At 41.1% G+C, this 25468-nt stretch overlaps 1 protein-coding gene across 6 annotated transcripts in view; it reads right to left on the bottom strand.

Moving 5' to 3' along the window:
* Window positions 1-25468, bottom strand: part of LOC126354738 (DNA polymerase subunit gamma-1, mitochondrial) — a 142741-nt gene that overhangs the window by 93512 nt on the left and 23761 nt on the right. For all 6 annotated transcript variants that reach the window (XM_050004606.1, XM_050004610.1, XM_050004605.1 and 3 more), the window contains 2 exons: window positions 14843-15184; window positions 10189-10644 (listed from right to left, as the gene is read on the bottom strand). In XM_050004606.1, the coding sequence (XP_049860563.1) occupies window positions 10189-10644; window positions 14843-15184 (798 nt within the window). The remainder of the gene's footprint in view (window positions 1-10188; window positions 10645-14842; window positions 15185-25468) is intronic.

The following is a 25468-nucleotide window of genomic DNA, read 5'->3' as shown; positions in this document are numbered from 1 at the left end:
ACAGCCCGGCTGAGCTCTTACATGGCCAACCGCCCCGCACGGTCCTTCATTTTCTGCGGCCTTCCACCTCACGGCCGTGGGTGCCTTCACTTGGCCAGTTCACCGCCGACAACCTCGTCTGGGTATGGGGATATGGAAGGCAGCCAAAATGCAGTCTGGGCCGCATCTTAAGCCACCGTGGCCGACGTCTGTATGAAATCCAGATGGACACGGGTGTTGCAGTGCGTCATTCGGACCAGCTTCGGCCTCGTGTGCCAGCAACGCCTCTTCCGAACGCCGCTACACCACCTTCGGCTCTACCTGACGCTCGAGATCTTGGCATCTCTCATTACTCACAACGCAGCCCTTTCACCATCATCTCAGTGCCAGCACAAGAACGGACGCCACCAGGAGACGTGCCCATGCAGGAATCGGATGACCATCATCTGTCGGAGCCAATCTACTCGCCTCCTTCTACTACAGATGCCGACACATCGCCCATGTCTCCTGTTATATCAACTGGACTTGCCGCAACAGGCAGATTGGTGCACGGGGCCCCAGCAGATTCAACCCCTACATTTCCTGTCATCTCGAGCCATTATCATCGGGGACACTTCCGTCTGTACGGGAAGCCTCCTCCTCCAGACTTTACGGGCAGTCAACCAACGCCTATGGACGTTAGCAATCTCCAGGCCACCTCCATCATGACAGGTGCAAACATTTCAAAGGAGGGGGGGGGGGGGGGGGGGGGGGGGAATGTTGTGACTTGCCAATCATTCAAAGTGCCGCCGTGCAATTACGCGCGTCCTCTACATGCGGCGCTGTCTGCCAGCCATGCAGCAGTTGCGCCACCTAAGCGGCCAGCCAGGCCGCTAGACTTGGACTCAGTGTTCATTCGAATGTTACCTTGTTCACATGTCTTGCTTTGTCAACTTGCTCAGTGACTTATATGTGTTGTGTCGTTTTGAAATATATATGCTCAACTTGACGTTATAACAATGTTCTTCAAAAATAAAACTGTGTAAAAAATAAATTCTCACATGCAATTTTGTGTATTGTGTATTATTAAAATACATTTTACATCATGTTCATTTGCAAAAGGGATCCCCATCAGTGCTAACAAAAGAATCTGCAAATTTGTCTTGTATACTCACAGCACAGCAGGTTTGTGTAGGTGTGATGCTTCATACGTCTTCTAGGCCTACTATTTTTAAAGTTTCATCCAAGTAGAATCCATCTCTTTTGTGACAAGAGCTGCGCAGAATGCTGCATACTTAAATTATTATAACTGTATGGAAATCCTCTTTCACATTTTTATGATGAAATATTTACATCTTTTCATCAATTTGTGACTGGGTTGCACAAGTGTACAGCTCTTGTCGCAAAGCCTCAGCTAAGTGGTTCATATGTGTGTCCAGTAAGTCAGTTGCATGATTCAATAGCATAATTGCGCATTGCATCGATTGAACTATGTGGCTGAATCACCACGTCTACATTGCCAGTGTGAGAGCAGCCTAATGGGAGAAATACATGCATGAACATAAATGCGAATCCTAGCCATGCCTGCTTGTTGTGCAGTTGTATTTGACCGCGAACTGCAGCCGTGCAATGTCTTCAACATGTTGCAAGCATGAGTCATGGTCAGAACAGGGAGTGTTCTGTGGTGTTGTGAGTGCATTATGTCAAAGCCAACTGAATTCGGACACAGGCAAATTGCTCATGCTCCTATGGCAAGTCCTTCCGCAACTAAGGTAGCTGAAGTGTCTCTTGTTTCAAGAGGCACCACAGGAAAGATTTATATTGCACACCGGGAAACTGGAAAAACATCATACACTAAGTTACAACATGGAATAAACTGTGTGCTGAATGATCTTGGCAAACAGCAAAGGACAGTGGTAAAAAATAAGAGGACAACAGCTGCAAAAGTCATTGCAGAACTGAATCTCACAATCGTGAATCCTGTCAGCACCAAAACAATATGAAAGGAGTTACAGAAACTGGGAATTGCAAGGTGAACTGGAATTCCAAAACTATTCATCAGTGATTCAAATGCCTATAACAGGAAAACATGACGCCAAGCCATAAAACCTGGAACATGGAGCAATGGAAAAAAGTCATTTGGTCAGATGCATATTGTTTCACACTGTTCCCAATTTCTGGCCGAGTTTACACACCAAGAGTTAAATGTGGTGGGGGTTCGGCGACAATTTGGGCAGCCATACTGTGGTATTCCATGCATCCCATTTGTAATATGCAAGATTGTATTACTACCAAGGTTTATGTGACAATTTATGCTGATCAGGCCCATCCCATGGTACAATGTTTGTCCCCCAATGGCGATGCAGCATTAAAAGGCGATAGCACCCCTATTCACACAACTTGCATTGTCCAGTACTGGTTTTGAGAGCATGATTATGGACTGTCACATTTCTCCCGGCTACCACAGTCACCAGCTCTCAATATTACTGAGCCTTTGTTGTCTACTTTGAAGAGAAGAATGCATGATCACTACCCACCTCTATCACTGTTACCTGAAAGTGCAACAATTTTGCAAGAAGAATGGTATACGATTTCTGTGGCAAAAAAAACACATGCATTCAGAGATGATTGGAAGCTGTTTTGAATGCTAGTGATTTTCCTAAACCATATTAGGCACAGTGATGTGTTTTGTTTTTAGGTGTTTCCATATTTTTGTGCACCTCTGTACATGGAAAGCAGGAGCAGTGATGTCACATTTCCCAGGGGTGTTTTTGACATTACTTTAAAGAACACTTGCTATTCAGGTCAACGTACTGGGTACTATAACTTAAACAATATTTGAGTTAGTCACATATTCTTTGGGCTCAGACATTTTCCAACAGTCTCCAGTTTGGCACAATTGGAAACTGATTACATTCAAGCTACAATTATACTCAAGAACCTACAGCTGATTGAAATTACAGATATTGGTCCATAACTTTGTGCATACATACTTTTGTCCTTGTTATATGCAGGAGGAATTTGTACTTTTTTCCATTGACTTGGGACTGTTTACTGAGAAAAAATAAGACACAGAATTTATCAATATTGCTGAATACCTAACTGATTCAGTTTACATTTCAAGGTAAGTGCTGCAGTACAGCCACAAACCATTTCTCATATTATCCAGTATGGGACAAAAAAACATTTCCATATGCAATGATATGTTCACACCAGGAGTCCCACGATGTACGTTAAAGTGAGCCTGATAAGAACACAGGCTCACTGAGAGTTAGTCAGCAGAAAGACTGCAACAGAAGCAGAAGGTTGTAACACTAAGACGAAATCAGAGATGTGGTTGCAGCCAAGTTAAGGAATGAAACTGTATAAAACAGTAACTCTGATCGTGGCCACACTACGAAACTTGTTCTTGCATTATTTATTAGTAATGGTGCAGGGAGTGAAGGGCTAAAGAAAGTAATCAAAGTAATAAATGTTCTTTGCATTAAAGGAGAGTCTACATTTTCGTGGCTAAAAAAGGAAATTTTCTTAGGTGCAATGAACCAACACAAAGAGTAGCCTCTCAGTTCAAATTGCTACTTTCGCACAAAATCTGATTTAGTTTCCAGATTTCAGTTTTAATATCCTACAAACCAAAGTTTCATGTTCAAAACAAAATAAAATAAAAATGTCTACAATATTCAATGAGCCTTGAAAAGCCAATTGTTTTGTTTTGGAAGCAAAAACTCCTGCTGCTGTTGCTACCACTAGTCACAATTTTTATATAAGCATTGTATGGCAGTATTTGAAGACATTATCTTCATTTTAAAATACAACATAGCAGACTGTAATTCCTGAAACATTACCATACCTTTTGTTTTTGTCATGATATGAGACTTTTGCAGTACACTGAATATGCAAAAACACAAAAAATAGTACCACATTCCAGAAGACTCATGAAAGTGGTTACTTTCTTAAACACACTGAGCACTGTTGAGATATAACTATGAACTGGAACATTTTGTGTTTTATGTGAGCACCTACAAATATTAAAATTGACATATACAGCTCACAAATACCTAAATTTTTTGCTCAATCGAAGCTGATATAGTATTGTAAGTTTGCAGATGCATTAATGTGAATGCATCTGTGATCAAGATATGTTTTCATTATCATGACACCAACATAAAACATACATTCTCAATAATATGTTCCAAGAAAGGAAATTTCATTTCCTAACTTCAGAAAATAGTATTTTGACAAGTAAGGCATAATTAATTAATGGGTAATTGATTGATTCGTCAGTTTCTGCAGATCACTTTGTGAATGAGAATTGTCAGAGACATGGGACAAGTTAAAATATGCACTAACAAAGTGAAGCAGCTATTACAAACTGCATTAACAAGCAATTACTGTTGTGTAATAATTTTAAATTGTTCTCGAGTGTTCTGCTGGGTCGAATTATTGGTTCACCAAAAACGTTTGGCAATGTGACTTCTTGTTATCTTCAGCTGAGGAATGATGAGCTAGTCATCTATTGAGTACTTTTGCATTCTTATTAGGGCCATGCTCTGGAGACTAAAGTTCTGCTACACCATCACTGGTTCATATTTAGCTTTGTGCTGTGCCCCCAGTATGCCGAGTGCAGGATTCAACGCTTTGCTATGGGAAAATCACGGTCTTTGTTTATAAGGTTCTGTTGACATCAGATTTCTACTGATTCTTTAAGCACACTACTCCTAAAAGCAGGATTTTTTTCAATATTTTTTGGTACCTCCAGAGCATGGCCTCATTTCTCCACAATGTCACCAACTGTTTGTGGGCAGGAGTACTGATGATATGAATATAAAAGCATGGCACAGTGGATCAGCCCATCATTTTTCAACAGGCACATGAGGATAGCTACAAGTCTTGCTGTTGAAAATATTTGCAGAAGCAAATGATCCAACCAAGAAGAATACTCAAGAAGAATTTAAAATGTATTTGTCATGGAAATCTCAGGTAACATTATGTTAAACTGCTATAAACAAACCTGTTTAACATAATCAACAATAATATTTAGACATAAAATCCAGATTTCTGTTGTGGCATTTTTTTATAGCAGCAATTTGCATATTATTACATAATGTCTCTAAGAGATATCTTCAATGCTGTGGGTCCATTGGATCATAAATAATATTTGGATTTAGACATACAAGTTATAGATAACACTGATGTCCATTCCAAATAGGCTTTAACTTCTCCAGTACATCGACAGCTGATAGATTTACTGTTTTTCCTTCTTCAAAATAGCTGTGTTTCTGCTTTACCTGTACATATTAGCCACAATTATCAATGTGATCCAATAACACTAGTCATAATTGCAGAAGCAGCCTGCAGTGTCTTAGTAAGATACAGGAAATGCCAATGGAGTATTTTTTCTTCTTTGAGTTCGTGAGAATATATATTACTTTCTCTGTAGAGAAGCATTTATGTAAACCAACCTGAGCTGCAGTTAAAATTTAATGAATAGAAATGTGGTTCAATAATCTGTTGTAAGCTAACTTCTCAAAAGTTTTTAAGAACACAGGAAGGTGTTCTAGCTAGGAATCCAGGAAAGACATGGTTATAAAAAAGATTCAATTTACTGGGTTATGGAGTGACTTCAACAAGAATACTATAAAAGCAGCTTACACACATCTCAAATACAATCTGCGACTGAGATTCATGCATGCCCTTATAGAGATGCTATCCATATCAGTTGTCACTGGCATAGTGCCATGCATGCACAGTGGACCTGGTGATGGCAGTCGGTGATAAGGCTGCCCCTGGCAGCCACCTCCAGTAGTTGCAGGTACGCCATTTCAATTCTTACACACTTGACTCTTGGCATAGCGGGCCTTCTTACGTCCACTGTGGGCAGTAGGTATAGTAACCAGTGGGTTACTAGACTTCTCCTTCCTTGCATGGGAAAGACCAGGCATTGCCATCCACAATGCTGGGACTGGAGATATATCCCAGCATTCACGGTGGTGCAGTGGGCGGAAACCACAGGCACCAGAATTTCCTGACCTGCTCAGAACTACACACACATACGAAAGTGAGAGGGACATGGGCACACCACTGTCTGTGCATCCCAGGATGACTGGTGGACAGGACTGGTGACAGGGGGAGGGGGGGGGGATATTATATTGTCTGAGAGTATAGTGAATTGACAGTTGCATTAGCACTAGGCACACGAGCAATTCAGTACAGAGCAGAGGAGAACATAGGAGTGTGCTGAGAAAGACAGTTGAGTCACGCAGCAGCTCTTTTGTTGAGAAATAGTTGTAATGCAGTGGTGCTAAAGTATGTGGGCCTAATTTTGCTTGTTATGGAGCTACAAGAAGAAGAACCTATGCCACATGTTGTCTACATCTACATCTACATCTACATCAATGAACAATTCCTTATATCACACCAATGACATTTCAACCTGAAGTAAGATCCAACTAATTCCTTGGTCATACATATAGATCATTCTGTGTTTGAATAACAGCAAATTATACTAAAGTGTTGATCTAAAATTTTACCTATACCTAAGTAGGATCTATCCCATAAAGTATTGATGATCCAAGAGAGTCCTCATGATTGATAAAACTATTGCAGTGTTTTATGAAAGAAATAACAGTAATTAAAATTTTAATAATTTGCAAAACTACAATTAACAGAAATGCTCAAGTCTTGTAAACAGCAAATTGGAAGACAGCACATAACAGAGCAAGATTCAGTAAAACATATCTATTCTTTTTCAATTTTGGTTCTGAAAATTTCTTAACTGCAACTTAGAGAAAAGTGATTGTCGAATGACACTAATCATTATGATAATTTTCAAACTAATATATATCTCTTGAGTAAAATTAAAGAGAGTAAACACAGTGAGTAAGATCATGAAGTTTTTTCATTTACCTAACTGTTTACTACTGATGAGATATTGTTGTTCTTTGACAATTATTAATTTCTATGAGTTACTACTTAACTGAAAGGTATTTGGTCACTGTGACATACCCATTTGAAATTATGCCACGGCAGTATTTACCAATTTTGTGCTGTTTTCACCTTGCAGCAAAACCAAGCACTCTTACATAAGTTCCTCATATCAATGGACACAAATTATGCTCATGTAGTGAGTTGACAACCATTAATTTTCATTGTTTCATTACTTAAATTTATAACATTATCCAAATTTAACTAAGCTCTGTAATTCCATACAGCCCAATTTTACATTTGCTTGCTTTAACTGAGTTTTCCTTCTTGTCGTCATTGCTGCAAACACTGAGATTGGCGATTTGGTTGCAACTGCATCTACGTTTCAGAGATTTCATTTATTCTTCAGAGTAGATACCTGTCCCAAGCAACAGGAAACTTTAGATACACAATTAATTGAAGTCCTAATTAACTGGACATGTAGGGGGTGGTTATAAACTGGCTTGTGAACTGTCAGCCATGAACTGGTCAAGAATACGAATCTGCTGTTTGTTATAGCTTACCAACTGATGCTTGATGCATGCCAAAGATGGGGGACCCCAGCCTGGCACACATATCTGAGTTAAGTAAGGACATTACAGCCCCTGCGTTGACTCGTAGGATCAGTGGCTTATCCACCAACCGCATTTCAATGGAAAATTTGTTCTTACCTACAGATAATGATGAACCCATTGACTACGCTGAGTAAATATCGACGCCCACTGATTCTTGCAATGACTTGTGGGGCAGACAGAGATCAACATACCACTGCTATATTATTTTTTTTTCTTTTTTTTTATGGCAAGATGTCCTACGCTTGACGCACACTGTTTACTCTTGCTGTATGAAACGAGGGGAACAAAGCAAGCAGCGTTCACCTTTCCTGCTGCCAACAACATGTTTGTTCGTGTCAGCCTGGTTGGCTTGTTTGTACTGCGGCTACCTCCACTTCCCCAAGCACACTAAGCTCTATGCACTAGGGCTGCACACTGACAACAACAGTAACAGTGACAGTGGCATCACTCCAAGCTCCTAATTGGCAGCCCATGAAACCTCAAATGACTGCACAGCATTCAGAACCTCTTCTAACATATGGTCCTCAAACTGAAGGGCACGCTGACGCACCTTATTTGGGCCCATACGAACGATCTCATCTCTGACCATAGTGTCCACATAAGACCCCTGAGACCTAGTCATGATGATGTGACACTTATGACTGAGGCCATGCAGCTCAGTCGCCTTAGGTCAATACAACTGTTGCAGCTGTCTGTGACATTGGTAGAATTCAACATGCACAGCGACCACTTGTGTAAGCTTGTGGTGATAGGAGGACAGCAAACAACATGGTCATCAAAAGAAGGTGACACTGATTCTTGCAGATGAGCTAACTGCCACAGTAAATAATACATCTATTCCACAATAAGAAAAGAACCTTACAGACTTACCGCATAGACCATCTGGAATGCCAAAAAATGTTGGTGAATCCACTTCTCATAAAAATCCCAGTCTTCTGAGCGTTCAGCATGGGGATTGAATAGGGGATTGAAACGGGGAGGGGGGGACGTTAAAAACCAGCAGATGAGCTTGCATGAAAAATGCCAACAATTATTCGAATGCGGCTGTATGCACCTGCTGTTGGAGTAGAAGTGACTGGAGGCCTTCATGAAGAGACAAATGACAGAAAAACCACAGAATCTGACCTACATGAAAATTTGACCCTCGATATCACCATTTGGAGGTATTCTAACAAGGAAGATGAGGGAACACACACTTGTAAAAGAGATACAATTTATTGACTCATCGAGTGATGTACACAAAAATACAATGGAAGTATTTTACTTTTTTTTTAACATGTCTAACAACTGAGGGCCCGGAGGCCCGTGCATCCCCTTATAAAGATGCTATCCACATCAGGTATTGCTAATGTAGAGCTGTGCACACAAGATGGACCTGGTGATGGTAGTAGGTGACATAGCTGCCTCGAGTAGCTGCAGGTGTGATGTCTGAACATCGGTGTGTATTATGCTTGCCATAGAAGCCTGACTTACATCCTCTGTGAGTGGTATAAATAATAACTGGAGGGTTATTACAGAAGGTGGATGATAGGTCAAATTTTGTAATACCAAACTGCTATGATTTAAATCATGTAGGAAAACACTATGCTTAACTGGTGTTAACAATCAGATGAGTCACTATGTTAGATTCAGCATAAGCAAACCAAACGGCTGGAATACTCCACAATTCCTTGTCTACAATATAATGGTGGACAGAAAAGAGTGCGAGTTTTACATCATGTTCAAATTATGTTTTGATGTTTTTTAATGTTTCTTTCTTCATCATCGAGAATGTTAGCAAATATCTTTTGGCTTTCTTTCTCAGTGTCTCACTCTAACAAACAGTGATTTGTACCAGATAAGGGATTATAAAATAAATGTCCTCTTAACAGTGTTCCATCTAAAGGATATTGCACTCTCTTAACAACAGTGTGCTGTGAAATGGCAGTAGTTTTGAGATTCGTGTGATGATAGAAAATAGGACTTCATACAGGATAAACTGGACATTAACTCCATAACTTAAACTGAAAAACAAACAGGGACAAAAGCAAAAGGTAATTCATAGTAGATGATTACACAATATTTTCAAACCTGACACAAAAGCAGATCAAACAAGTCAGGAGGAGAAGGAAAACTATCATAGTTCATGCCATACCAAGCCCATTAGAAACAGGGTATTGGCTTTGTGAAGCATGGTAGGCAGATAGAGCCATTCTGCTATTTAAAGAAACTATGGGCAACACAAATCAGTATGGTTAGATTGGGTCTGCAGTATTACAGCCGGTGATTGTGAATTAACTGAGATGCGAAGATAAATTCTAATTTAAGGTGAACATTTAATCAAGGCTATGTACCCTCCAATGATACACACGTGATAAAATGGTAGCTGCACTTAAAGGCAAAAAGACAAGTCACCTAATGATATGACAAACCTGTTATCAATTACCAACAATACTTCTAAGATACATTGCTCACTAATCTACTAGTTACAACTGTAATGGGGCTGCCTCTCTATTCCTCCCTTGGTTCATTTAACCGGTCTTTCAGAAAGATGTCATGAAGAAAACAATTTCAACATGACTATAATGAGATGGCCATATATTATGACAGAACTGTTGATACACAGTGTAATGTGCAAACTAAATTTAAATTACGACTAAATCCAAGGATAGCAAACTTTTTTCCCTGCAAAAAAAACTGAATGGATACTTACCTAACAATAAAGCTCTCCTCCTCTTCTTCCTTCTCTCCCTCTCCACTATTGCTCTGCTGTGCCTTCTCTTTCTGTAATTCTGGTATCCTCACATCATCATCTTGCTGTACAGGTGTTTCATTCTCCCTACTCTTTCGAGACCTCTTGGTTTGCTGTTTCAACTTGAGCTCTTGCAGTGACCAGTCCTGATCCCACATCCAGGTGTCACTCTGATATGCATCATTGTGCATGAGTTCACATGCAGTGTTGGCGCACTTTGCAAGTAAGAACTGAATCTCAGAATCCAATTCTTCAAAAGTTGCATCAGTTTCCATGATGTAACGATTCCATGAGTCATCAACAGGTAAAAAAGCTGTGCCCAGTTCCAGCATCCCAGCTAGGGTAACTGGGTGAGGAAATCTTTCCAAGAAGAGTGGTAGAAGTTGTTCCAGTACCGACAAAGTGGCCAACACATCACTGCAAATGGAATAATGTGTTAGTGTTATTGACACAGTGTATGCAACAAATATGCAGCTGTTCATCAGATTATAGTTTTCAACTATTACCTTTAAAACTAAAGCCGGAAGAGGCTACTGAAACAATTAGTTAGTGTAGGAAATGAACAAATTCAAATTTATAAACAACATAAAACACTTGATTTTCTTCCTTTCCCCAATGTCCAGTAACTCTCGTACATTTCCTTCTATTCTCACAGACAATATAATACATACTACCACAACTACAACTATTAATCAGTTTTACAGTAACTATTGAAAATTTAAGTAAATAAAGATACATACTTTTTAATTGCCAATAAATGTAGATACAGACACATACAAAACATTCTTGAATGTTAGGTTTCATAACTAGAGATTTTTTTCATTCAGCAAAAAGAGAGGATACGATTATTGGAGTTTTCTACGCAATTTGAGGATAATGTACAAAGTCAAAGTCAGCTTGCCAGGTAGAAACATCAATTGAAGAGAAAAGTGAAATGAACAATGGAACACATACAATATATCAAATTTGAGAACCATAGTGGTTAGTGGTGGCATAGATGGCAGTAAAAGATAAGAATAGGACACAGTAAAAATATCAGAAAGATGAGATGAAAATGAGGAATGACAGAAAGAAGGGAGAAAGGAAGGGAGTGAGGTTTAACATCCCATTGATGGGAAGTCATAACAGATTCATTCTTCTTTAGTTCTGGACAGGATGGAGAAAGCACTATCCATGGGTGTTTTCAAAATAACTATTCCAGTATTTGCCTTAAACAATTCAAGGAAAGTAAGGAAAATATAAATCTAGATGACCAGACAAGTATCTGAACCAGCTTCCCCCCATACGTGAATCCAGCACCTTACCATAAAAAAGAAAGAGGGTGAAGAGTGAAAAGCAGCCAAAAAAGAAAAGAAAAAATGGTAAATCTAAAAGAGATACGAAAACAGAAAACTAAATAAACAGAATACAGTGGAAGCAACAGTAGCTAGAAGAGCACAGGAGGCAACAAGAAGACAATAAGTGATCAACTGAAGGTGAGGCCAGCTGGGAAGCATGAATCAAGCTCGTACTGTACAGAAAGCGTCTAATTACAAATATCTTCTCAGTGTAGGCAGGAACAATTCAAAATCACCCATAAACTGAAGTAGGGAATAACAAACCTTCTTGTAATAGGGACCCACAGCATGTATCAATTGTCTGTACTGCTGACAGTTGCTCTACAGCTGTTTGTGCAGATACGTCTGTGTCCTGTGTAGCTTCTGCCCCGCGACCGTTGGACTGGGATGGCCGGCAGCCAGGATGCCAGGAGTTTGTAGCCATCTTCTCTGCTGATGTTCTCAGGCTGCTTAATAATTTCAATCGCCTCCCGTATTTTGCATTCTCGCATCCACAATTCTTTCACCAGTACTCGGACTTCCTGGAACCTGACAGGTTGTCCACAGTCATGGTGGTGTTCCACTATCGCCAATTTATTATATTGTTGTAATTGTACATAGCATTTGTGTTCTGCTACTCGTAAGCTGACAGGTCTCCCTGTTTCTCCTACGTAGACAGCTCCGCACTCACACCGTAGTTTGTAAACACCTGCAGTGTTAAGATTGTTGACTACATCCTTGGAGGAACCTATCATTTCGTGGATCCTGTGACTCCTTCGAAAAATTAGTTTGAAACCTCGTCAGTGGAGGACGTTGCCTAGCCATTCACTGACGCCTTTTACATACAGTAAGTGTACCTGTGGAAGCTACTCTTCTTTGCCTTCTTCTCATGTTCTGCTCCCTTTGGTTTTAGCTACCTTTCTTATGATGTTGTCATCATAGCCCCTGGCACGAAACATGAGTTGTAGCTCCTTTAATTATTATTTGATATTTTCATTGCTTATCCGGTAGGCTTGGGCAGTTAACGTATGCAGAACCGAATACTTTTGATCTGGATGGTGTGCACGTTCCGATTAGTGTGCATTGGTTTCCTGTACACTTTGTGTCCTAGTTTACCTTCAGTGGCTCTGTATACTTCCACATCCAGAAATGACAAGGTACCATTGTTTTCAGTCTCATGTGTGAACTTTATATTTTTGTGTAGGCTATTTAAGTGCTGGAGGAAGTTTCTTAATTCCGCTTCATCATGAGGCCAGATAACAAATGTATCGTCTACATATTGTAGCCAACAACTGGGACGTAACGGAGCAGAAGCTAGGGCCGTTTGCTCAAAGGCTTCCATGAAGATGTCCGCAGCTACAGGGGAGAGCGGGGAACCCATTGCCACTTCATCTAACTATTTGTAATATTTTCCCCACCAGGTGAAGTATGTAGATGACAGGCAGAAGCGCACTAGATCACAGATATCTGGTGGGATCCAATCATGTAGAATGAGCATAGTCTCCTCAATAGGTACGTTAGTGAATAGTATCAAAAGTGACCATGCCATTAGGTGCTCATTCAGGTTTTGAAGACCACATTGTTATTCCATGACAAAACATTCTCTCGGTATTTTATAGCTCTGATGGATGATACAGCTGGTGAGATTCAGTATCAAATCCCAACCTTGCTTAAATTGAAATCTTTCTTCTGGTTCATTAAATTTTCCAACATATTTGATCAAGTTGTCCCAGAAACTTGGTATTTCATTTGATGATTATACTCAAGACAGTGCTCAGTGACAACTGATTTTATTGGTTGCTTTAGCTGGGTGATCTGCAGATATTCTCTGCACATCCCATTGACTGTTCTACTAGTCTATCCCAAGTAAGACGTGACTCATTCACACCGAATTTCAGAGACCTAGACCATCTTAACATTACATATACATTAACAGGACAGAAATACAGTGAACACCTCATTACCATAGGGGACTGGGCCAGCAAAAGGCAGATACGCAATCCTTGATTTTTTTCTTTCTTTTTTTTTAGTCTCAAGCTCTTCTTCAGGCATCAATTTTGACTGCAACACCACTCAATTTGTCAATCTGAGTAACTCATTCCATCAGAACACTATTAGTACCTGTTTTAATTCTTCAGTGAGGCTCTTCTTGTCTGAGAGCATTTGAGCTCTATGGCCAGAGTCTTTAGTGCAGAATTTCTGAGTGACAGATGGTAATGGCTCAAGGTATGGAGAACAAAGGTCAATGTGTGCGAGTTTTCTAAATACACAATGACCCATAGATGCACCCATTCTTCTCTTCCCTAACATCTCAAGGAAAAGGAGCTGGCCCTCTTTTTAAAGTTCACGAGGAAGATGACTGGATGATTATTTGAAAAATGATGCACGGAAATCAAAAGAACTACTCAGCCAGATACCCAAAAGCAATTTGGGAGACATTCTGAGCAGCCGTCTTGTTTGCAGGTGATGCTGTCATTTATCGACTAATTAAGTCATCAGAAGATCAAAACAAATTGCAAAACGATTTAGAAATGATATCGGAATGGTTTGGAAATTTGCAGGTTGACCCTAAATAACGAAAAGTGTGAGGTCATTCAAATGAGTGCTAAAAGGAATCCGTTAAACTTCGGTTACACGATAAATCAGCCAAATCTAAAGGCCCTAAATTCAACAAAATACCTAAGAATTCCAACTACAAACAACTTAAATTGGAAGGAACACATAGAAAATGTTGTGGGGAAGGCTAACCAAAGACTGCATTTTATTGGCAGGACACTTAGAAAACGTAACAGATCTACTAAGGCGACTGCCTACACTACACTTGTCCGTCCTCTTTTAGAATACTGATGTGCAATGTGGGACCCTTACCAGATAGGATTCACAGAGTATATCGAAAAAGTTCAAAGGAGAGCAGCACATTCTGTATTATCACGAAATATGGGAGAGAGTGTCACTGAAATGATACAGGATTTGGGCTGGATCATTAAAACAAAGTATTTTTCGTTGTGATGGAATCTTCTCACAAAATTCCAATCACAAACTTTCTCCTCGGAATGAAAAAATATTTTGTTGACACTGATCTACATAGGGAGAAACGATCACCATGATAAAATGATAAAATATGGGAAATCAGAGCTCGTACGGAAAGATATAGGTGTTCGTTATTTCCGTGCACTGTACAAGATTGGAATAATAGAGAATTGTGAAGGTGGTTCAATGAACCCTCTGCCAGGCACTTAAATGTGATGTGCAGAGTATACATGTAGATGTAAAACATCATTCGTAGACTGACCACTCACCCTGCACAGTAATCCATGAGCTGTGGAAACTGCTTCCGAATATCATCCAAGGAACCCTTTACAAATACGTCCCTCAGGCTCTTCTCTGGTGGCGGCTTGTCGGGACAGTAGAGCTGGGCGATGTCTTGCAATGCATTGAGGGATCCTACCTGGCTCCATGGCTCATGTTCTGCCAAGCCAGCCCGCAGCTGCATGCGCTGCTCATCTGTCACACTGCTGACACACACATGCAGTGAAAGTGTGTCGACAAAGCGTAGGCCAGTGTCACGGAAGCTGTACTGTTCCCTCACACGAGCTCTGTCAAAGGCCGCGTGGTGTGCAACGACTACCCGAGGGCACTGTCTGCAACAAATTAACAGAGCATGTAACTTTCAACTTACATATGTGATCAGACTGTAATGTTAAGGTCTTTTACAAATAGATACAAAAAAGGAAACATTATAGTTTAACATCCCGTAGACAACAATATCGTTAGAGATGGAGCACTAACTCTGCTGGGGAAACAAGAGGGAAGAATCAGATACTGTAAAAGGACAAAGGATAACGGGTAAGAGAACAGGATTACAACATTACAGACCAATATCCTTAACATTGCTTTGCTGCAGCATTCTAGCGCATATTCTGTGTTCAAATATAATAAATTTCCTAGAGACCGAAAAGCTCATGTCCACAAATCAGCACAGATTTAGAAAGCACCACTTGTGTGAAACCCATCTTGCTCTTTCCTCACATAATACACTCCTGGAAATGGAAAAAGAACACATTGACACCGGTGTGTCAGACCCACCATACTTGCTCCGGACACTGCGAGAGGGCTGTACAAGCAACGATCACACGCACGGCACAGCGGACACACCAGGAACTGTGGTGTTGGCCGTCGAATGGCGCTAGCTGCGCAGCATTTGTGCACCGCCACCGTCAGTGTCAGCCAGTTTGCCGTGGCATACGGAGCTCCATCGCAGTCTTTACCACTGGTAGCATGCCGCGACAGCGTGGACGTGAACCGTATGTGCAGTTGACGGACTTTGAGCGAGGGCGTATAGTGGGCATGCGGGAGGCCGGGTGGACGTACCGCCGAATTGCTCAACACGTGGGGCGTGAGGTCTCCACAGTACATCCATGTTGTCGCCAGTGGTCTGCGGAAGGTGCACATGCCCGTCGACCTGGGACCCAACCGCAGCGACGCACGGATGCACGCCAAGACCGTAGAATCCTACGCAGTGCCGTAGGGGACCGCACCGCCACTTCCCAGCAAATTAGGGAAACTGTTGCTCCTGGGGTATCGGCGAGGACCATTCGCAACCGTCTCCATGAAGCTGGGCTACGGTCCCGCACACCGTTAGGCTGTCTTCCGCTCACGCCCCAACATCGTGCAGCCCGCCTCCAGTGGTGTCGCGACAGGCGTGAATGGAGGGACGAATGGAGACGTGTCGTCTTCAGCGATGAGAGTCGCTTCTGCCTTGGTGCCAATGATGGTCGTATGCATGTTTGGCACGGTGCAGGTGAGCGCCACAATCAGGACTGCATACGACCGAGGCACACAGGGCCAACACCCGGCATCATGGTGTGGGGAGCGATCTCCTACACTGGCCGTACACATCTGGTGATCGTCGAGGGGATACTGAATAGTGCACGGTACATCCAAACCGTCATCGAACCCATCGTTCTACCATTCCTAGACCGGCAAGGGAACTTGCTGTTCCAACAGGACAATGCACGTCCGCATGTATCCCGTGCCACCCAACGTGCTCTAGAAGGTGTAAGTCAACTACCCTGGCCAGCAAGATCTCCAGATCTGTCCCCCATTGAGCATGTTTGGGACTGGATGAAGCGTTGTCTCACGCGGTCTGCACGTCCAGCACGAACGCTGGTCCAACTGAGGCGCCAGGTGAAAATGGCATGGCAAGCCGTTCCACAGGACTACATCCAGCATCTCTACGATCGTCTCCATGGGAGAATAGCAGCCTGCATTGCTGCGAAAGGTGTATATACACTGTACTAGTGCCAACATTGTGCATGCTCTGTTGCCTGTGTCTATGTGCCTGTGGTTCTGTCAGTGTGATCATGTGATGTATCTGACCCCAGGAATGTGTCAATAAAGTTCCCCCTTCCTGAGACAATGAATTCACGGTGTTCTTATTTCAATTTCCAGGAGTGTATATGCTGTAAACTATAGATGAAGTGCAACAGGCAGATTCCACATTTCTAGAATTCCAAAAAGCATTCAATGCGGTGCCCCTTTGCAAGCCTGATGAAGGTTCGAGCATATGGAATAAGTTCACAGATATGTGATTGGCTTGAAGACTTCTTAAGTAATAGAACCCAGTATGTTGTCCTCACAGTGAGTGTTCATTGGAGACAAGTAACATCAGCAGTGCCCCAGGGAAGTGTAATATGATCATTGCTATTTTCTATATAAATAAATAAATAAATGATCTGGTAGAAAGGGTGGGCAGCAACCTGCAGTTGTTTGCTGATGCTGCTGTGATGTATAGGAAGGTGTCAAAGATTAGTGACTGTAGGCTGATACAAGATAACCTAGACAAAATTTCTAGTGGGTGTGATAAATGGCAGCTGGTTCGTAAGTAGAAAAATGTAAAGATGAGTAGGAAAAACAAACCCGTAATGTTCAGATACAACATTAGTAGTGTCCTGATTGACAAAGTAATGTTGTTTAAATAGCTCATCAAAATGTTGCAAAGCGATATGAAATGAATCGAGTATGTGAGGATTGTGATAGGAAAGGTGAATCGTCAACTTTGGTTTATTGGGAAAGTTGTAGGAAAGTGTAACTCATATGTACAGGTGACTGCATATAGGACACTAATGTGACCTATCCTTGAGTACTGATTGAGTGTTTGGGATCTGCACCAGGTCGGATTGACAGAAGACATCAAAGCAATTCAGAGGCAATCTGCTAGATTTGTTACTGCTCAAGTGGGAATCCCTGGAGGGAAGAAGACATTCATTTCGAAGAATACTACTGAGAAAGTTTAGAGAACCGGCATTTGAAGCTGACTGCAGTCAATCCTACTGCTGCCAACATACATTTTGCCGAGGGACCATGAAGATAAGATACAAGAAATTAGGGCTCACACGGAGGCATATAGACAGTCATTTTTCCATCATTCTACCTGTGACTGGAACAGGAAAGGAAACAGCTAATTGTGGTACAGGGTACCCTCTGCCATGCACCGTGCAGTGGTCTGCTGAGTATGGATGTAGGTGTAAGAGTAGATGGTCTTGACAAAGGAACCAATCATGCATTTGCTTCAAATGATTTAGGTCAGGTAGTTTGGCGGGACCATTTGAATGAAACTCAATATCTAGATCCAAATTTATACTCCTCAAGCCATGAATTATAAACCACATTTCCTATGGGTACAAATTATGTATTTTGACACAGTGGTTTCTGTAGCATTCTGCCTCCTCATGGTGTTGATCATTAGCAATTCTCCTGACAGGGACAATTTCCTACCTCAAGAGCAAGAGCGTCCGTGAACCTTTATCAGCTCCTCTGCACTCTTTGACAAGGCCATTGGCCGAATGAGGGTGACTGCTTACACTGAAAGTCTTCTGCGGTCACTGCTCATTATTTTCATTCAAATTGGAAGCTGTAACTGCAATTAGACCAAGAACTCAGAATGTTTCGATTATTACTCAAAGATATTTTTCCTTGACAAATCTTCCTATTTAAAATAAATAAATAAATAAATAGCTTTTGTTTCCCAAGTAAGGCACTCCATTATTATTGAAGTTAGGCAACACATAAGAGTATAAAAGATATTAGTAGGCCTAAGTGAAGAAAACTATAAGAACTAATGATGGTGAACCTGGAACACTAGTTAAAAGAAGCAGTTATAGTGAAGAAGTGAAATGAACAACAAGAATAATTTATCATTTTAAGAGGAGACTTGATAAAAAATTCTAAGACACCAGCATACAGTGTCAAAAACTAAATCTCTTTTGCCATATTGCTATGTAAAGTAAAGAGGAAAAGGTATTATCCATCCTGTGCCGTGTCTGCTTAAAAAGTGACAGTAGCACACCATCAATAGTTCATTACAGTGAGTGCAGAGGTGTTTGGGGCCATTCTTTATCAGATGACAATGGCTGAAGAGACTGCTCCAATGTGTAATCTAGCTAAAATCATCTTCTCATGATGAGATGGATAAGAGGAAGTTCCCTAAGGCATAGGAAGTGTTAAGTCTCTCTGAGTTTGTTCCTATGGACAGAAGACCAATATTTATGGCAGAATGGTATAATGTTCCTATGCATAGTGATACAGTGACTATAAAAGGTAACATAATAGCTGAAAGGCCTGAGCAGTACTACAATTCGAACCTTAGCAGCAGAAACAGCAGCCTCATTTCCTGACATGGCAATGTTTCTAGGAACTCATACAAACAACACGTTGGCAACCACATCAGTAAGTGAGTGAAGATGGTCATGGATCTGTGGTACTAAAGGGTTGTATGTGTGCAGTGCACTGAGGCTCTGCGACCACTGAGGAAATTGGAGCATACAACACATTTAGAGAATCTGTGTCACCAGATGGACAGTGTGACTTGATAACAGGCGAGAAGTTCTGCAGAAGAAAATCAAGCACACATCTAAAAGGCAATACCTAAAACACTTCCACATTGTAGGCATTCTTAGAGCCAACAACATAAATGAAAGTCCTGTCCTAAGCAGTATGTGAAGCTTAAAAAATGTAGAATAACTTATCAAAACCAGAGTAGTGTTTTTCAGAAGTGATGTAGTCAAAGATGGACACTGAGCATGAGCCAAAGAGGGAAAAGACTCTCACCCCTTAGCATACAGCAGGTAACATGACATGAAGCTTTTGAAGCAGATACAAAACTGAGGACTGGGAGGAAACTGAGAAGCAGATCCTGTCTCATACTGCTAGTCAAGGGAGTACTCAAAAAAGAAGGCACAAGATGGATGTCTGGACACACAGTACTATCAGCAAGTGTATATAAAGAGGGGAATATTGTGCTGGAAAAACAGTGATAGTCCGACAACTCTGGCAAGCAGACTTTTAACTGGACTATTGGGAAATGTACCATTGCCCAAATGAATGCTGCAACATAAGAAGGGCAGTCATTCAGACTAACATACTATACATCCATACTCCACCCTCAATTGGACTATGGATCAATGCAGACGCAGGGCTGACTGGTCTGCTCCCCATGAGGTGCCACATGGAAGGTGTGTGATACTGGGAAAATGGACACCGCAGGCTGCCAGGTAGGATATATGGGGAAACAAACAAGTGTTAACCCCAAGAATTTTGTGGTTTTGATGAACATAAGAGCAAGGGGACTGGGATTATGAAACTCCTTTTGCTGCCAGAATTCTGTACAAACATTTTTTGGTGGAAATCTGGAAACAACCGTATGTCTAAGAGTTGATGTGATCAAGATAGTGGTGAAGTCACCACTCAAATAAATAGGTCTGCCAAGAGCTGCAATAAACTGCAAAATTAATGACAACAATAGACCCTCAGATGCCTGGAAGAAGACAATTAAATGTGGTTGATTGTTGTAGCGTATAAGGTTACACTCGGCACAGAGCCCTGAGGTACACCACTCTCCTGAATACCTGAATATTAGTGTCCAATGGAGTCAAACCCTAGCATACATTAAAAACTTGGCCTTCTGAAAATTCCTGAATAAAGTGGAGGAGGCAGCCTCATAAGTCCCATATAGCATTGTACAAAGGATGTCCACCATGCAGCATGTGTCATAGGCCTTTTACAAACAAAAACTACTGCTATTGTCTTGAACTTGAACAGGAAGTTGTACATTATGTGAATCGACAAGGTGATGAGATGGGCAACTGCAGAATGATGCCTACAAAAGCCACACTGAACATTTGGCAGTAAATTCTGAGACTCATGCCATCATACCAGTCCCCCAACAGGCATTCATTCCATCAACTTGCAGATATACTACAGGTGAGTGAAGTGTCAAAATCTTGATAGTTGCAAGGAAGGTGTGTGATCTTACCAGGCTTAAGTGCAGGGACTACAGTGGCTGCACACCAATGTGTGGGAAACATGCTGTCCTTCCAGATACAATAGCACATATGGAGGAGAAAGCTCTTGCCCCCAGGAAATAGGTGCTGCAACAAATGAATGTGAATGTTGTTTGGTCCTGGGGCAGAGGGTTTCAATGATGAAAGGGCATGCTCAAGCTCCCTCACGGTAAAAACAGTATTGCCGCATTCGTAACTATCAGAAATGGAGTCTCCCGAGCCTCTACCACTCACTTCCAAAATAGGAAGGCAGGATGGTAATAGATGAAGCTCGAGATCTCTGCAAAGTGCTAATCCAGTGTGTTGGAGATACTGACAGGATCCTTGATGATATCTTTTTCAACAGTCAGACCAGACACTGGAAGATGGACTTCCTTCCCAGCAATGAGTCAAAGCCTGTTCCAAACATAAAAGAGGGTAAAATGGCTAAAAGAATTAATGCAAGAGATTCAAGAGGCTTTCTTGCTGTCTTAGATAATTTGACAACTTTTGCATGCATTTGGTTATAATGGATATAGTTCTCCACCATGCCATGACATTCAAAGACAAAGAGAGGATATCTTCACGTGTGAATTACGTCTTGACATGCATGGGAAGTGGTCACTTGAATGTGTCTCAGATGACAGAACATTCTAGATGGTGAGGAAGTTGTGCACTGTAGGAGGAGAGATCCAGGTGTGACAATGACTGTAGAAACTGAAAGAAGTGTGGGTTCACCAATGCTGAGAGAAACAATATTATGCTGGTACAGAATATCTGCCAGGAGCATATCCTTCATGCAGTCTCTGGGGGTACTCTAAATGGAAACGTGATCATCCCAGTCACTGAACAACAATAACTATGTTCAGAGCTGAGCAAAAAGCTGCAGTATGTCTGCCATGGTGAGAATACGAGATGGAGGTGTACAGATATAACAAAAAGAAAATGTAATTGCAGGAAAGGAAATACGGACAGCAGCAGCTTTTAACTGGGTGTTCAACACAATGATCTGGCAATGGACTTTTTTTCAGATGAGAGTCGTTACTCTTCAGTGAACTGAAATCTGTTCCTTGAGTGGTAGGTAGAAATGTACCAATGTGAGATAGAAAAGATCCAAGAAGTCTCGAGGATGTATTTCCATTTCTTGCAAGTGTGTAACAACTGGAGATATTGAATGCATTGGCAATTGCAGTTCTGCACTATGCAATCTGCTACGTATAATCCATTAAAGGATTCCCATATCTTAGGACAAGAGATGACTATTGCATTAGGTGTGATTACTTTGGAACACCTGGTTTCATACCCACTGGACTACAGGGTTCTGCAAGTAGGTGTATCTTCCTCCTCTATTTCTTCAGAGGTAGGGTTTTCCTCCCCAGGAAAGTACAAGATCAGTTGGCGATTCATGCCTGTGATGTGCAAGTTGGCTTGACGATATTTTGCACAGTTTTGTCATTGAAGAGGACCTCCAAGTTTGTGAGTGAAAGGACATTTCTTTTTATTTGTCTTGTTACTTCCTTTGTGCCTAGCAGCTGGGAGTATTCCTTCTTATATTTCTGTTCTTCTGTATGAGTCACAAAGCAACTTCGCATGAGTGGGTGAAATTTTATAGTATGTTGTGCAAGTATGGTAATGGTAGATGGTGTTTTACTCTAGTGCTAGGGATTTTACAAAATTAAACTGTATGTCCACAGACAGCTGTAAAATGGGCTTATTATTTGCCTTTAGCTGAAATGTGAAAATTGTGGAACCCAAGCTTCCAATGGCTTCTTTATATCCAAATATTCCAATATGATATTTACCTATCTAAGCTGCTCACAGGCCGTTCTGCAAAATTTTATTCAATATGCACCCAACATGTTTTCCTTGGTTTCATGATTGCTACTTAAATTATTCAAAGGTGAACAGATTTTGAAATCTCAGCTGGTTGGGTCTTTAAAGGACTACACTTTTGGCGCACACTATGTTGGGAGCACTCGTCTCCACCCCTCTTCCTTTCCCCATCCCTTTCAAAGATTTCAGCTTTCCTCCTATCACTTAAGGAACATGCAAGAAGCAGTGCTTCATCGATATCAAGGAGTTCATCTTTTGGCATTTCCTCTGTGACAGCACTAACCTGGTTGTGTCACTGCAAATTCTCGGCGGCACATGACAAATTGAAGTTACATAATTGAAATTGTTTTAGTAGGTGGTCTCACAGTTCAGTAACAGATGCAACACCATTGATTTAAGTCTGAGATCCTTTCACATTCATTTATATTTAAAAATACTTTGGTGATGACCCATTTATACACAGTATTTTAGGATTGCTAACAGATAGTCATAGACAGTGACAGTTTGTTGGCCAAAGCACATCCCTTATTGAAGTCCTCACTTATGCTCCCAACCTTCCTGAGATCATCAGCCCGAAGTGCAAGCAAGCAAATATTAGCTAGCACCTCTGCTGCCATCCCCCCCTCCCCCCCCCCCCCCCCAATCAACATTGTCATCTAACCTAGAATGAAGCAGAATTTTCTGTGAACACCTTCCTTTCTAAATGACAAAAGATAATTTATATATTTTTTTTAAACCACAAACTAATGAGTCAATAAGACAATTGGTACAGCTTATTTCTAACAGTCTCTTTTTAAGGAATGATGAAGCAATCATCAGTGCCTCACAAGCACACTACTTACAACTCCTTGGAAAAGAAGCTGACTATCCATATCGAGGGTAGACACTTGTTAAAAAACATGCTTCCTCCTCACAACTCCTCTCCCTAGCGAAAACTGCTTCATCCACAGCCTGCACCCCCATTTAAAATCAAGGAAGTTAAAATGTATGGACTACACTTTTTGTATATCACTTGATTCTTGGACTCCTTATTTTTGAACTGGCAGAAATTGGAAGACTTCAGGCTGCCAACACTTTGTGTATGATCACTGCCACTAATAATAATACTGTGTAGGCCCTGCAGCAGTGTAGTACCTACTACATAGTTACTGTTGTTTGGTCTTTCAATCAGTTCATTTGTCTGTTGTGAAGTGAATAATGAAACAATTACTGTTCTATTGCAGCAATTACCTACAACATGGAGAAGGAATTTTCATGAGATATTTAAGCACATGTGAAGTATATGTCTCAATTCTTCTGTTGTATATGCATGGTACAAAGTACAGAATCACTGTATTGTGGTGTGTACTGGGTGAACTGTGTGAGAAACAAGATGTTCACACATTCAGTTCACAAGCTGTGATCTCCACCACAGTGTGTCATGCATTAATGCTAGTATGTAAAAAATGTAATTGTAACTTTTTTCCCCCTTCAACAATTCTTTATTGAACAAAATGAGAATTACACACACGAAAGAATGCTGTTTCATCTACACAACTTATTTTTCCACATAATCTCCATCCCGTTCTATGGCCTTCCTCCAGCGTGAAACAAGTGCATGTACGCCCTGTCGGTACCAATCCTTGTACTGGTGACAGAGCCAGTGCTTCACTGTTTGTGACTCACCTCAGCATTCATAGATGCAGTGCCAACTGCCAAGTCATAACACGTCTGTCCTTGCAAATTATATCAGCTTGCTGAAACATGTCAGGTGTGACAGCAGTGAATGGTCTCCCCAACCAATGCTAATCATGGAGTTCTGCTGAACCACCTTCTGATGACCTCACCTTCCATGTTCAGTGACTAACTGTACTTCTGTCAGCAGCAGATGCTCCACAGACAAAGTACAAGTGTTTGTAAATATTTCCCATGGTTTCTTTCTCTGCAGTAAGAAATTCAATGATGACATGTTACTTGTAACCTATGTTACCTACTGATGCCATTTTGTAACTGTCCTGCAGCTATGCCATGTGTCAGAAGTGACAGAAACTTGGCACGCTCACTGAGGAGACTTCAGATAACACATATGTAACATTTCGCATTCATAGCATTTTTCTCGGCTGGGAAAAAAAAAAAAAGCCCTTGTACATGGTCAATTTTACAATCTTATGAAATAGTGATAAAAGCAACGATATTTCACAAATAATTTACTTCTGTGACCAAAACACAATCCAACCCTTTTCGGAGGGGGTGGGGGAAGGGGGGGAGGGAGTGAAGTGGTAATTACCCCCAGGTTGGAAATCCCTGTCCTATGAACACGGATAAGTCTTCAACAACTACCAGATGAAAGAAGATAAAGAATTACAAATGTTTCTCGGAGTCAGTCATTGGGCTCTCACCTGTTTATAAACACAAAATGCTACACTGACAGCTGCTGCTGGTCTGTTCCAAATAAATTCATACAGTATACACATTGAGTGACTGTGGTCACATGAGTAACTAAGGCTGACTTTTACACTCAGTATTTTATGCAATAACAAATTTTAACTGCAAATTTTTCCACTGAGATGCAAATTTTGATAGAGATGTTAAGTGAGTAATTGTCATCCATGAGCTCAAAATAAGTTCACAAAAAATATAAGACAAATTAATACATGATATCTTTGTAGTGAATGCTACTAAATGACTTTAATACAGAAATGTGAGCTAGGTGATGGCTAGGTGCAGATTGGTGACTTATTGTCTGACAGTCAAATATACAGACAAGTTTAAGAATAGTTAGAGGAATTGGTA

The sequence above is a fragment of the Schistocerca gregaria genome, chromosome 3, assembly GCF_023897955.1.
Source record: "Schistocerca gregaria isolate iqSchGreg1 chromosome 3, iqSchGreg1.2, whole genome shotgun sequence".
In the NCBI taxonomy this organism is placed as follows: Eukaryota; Metazoa; Arthropoda; class Insecta; order Orthoptera; family Acrididae; genus Schistocerca; species Schistocerca gregaria.
The sequence above is the reverse complement of the archived record's forward strand: the minus strand, read 5'-3'. Positions and strand labels throughout refer to the sequence as shown.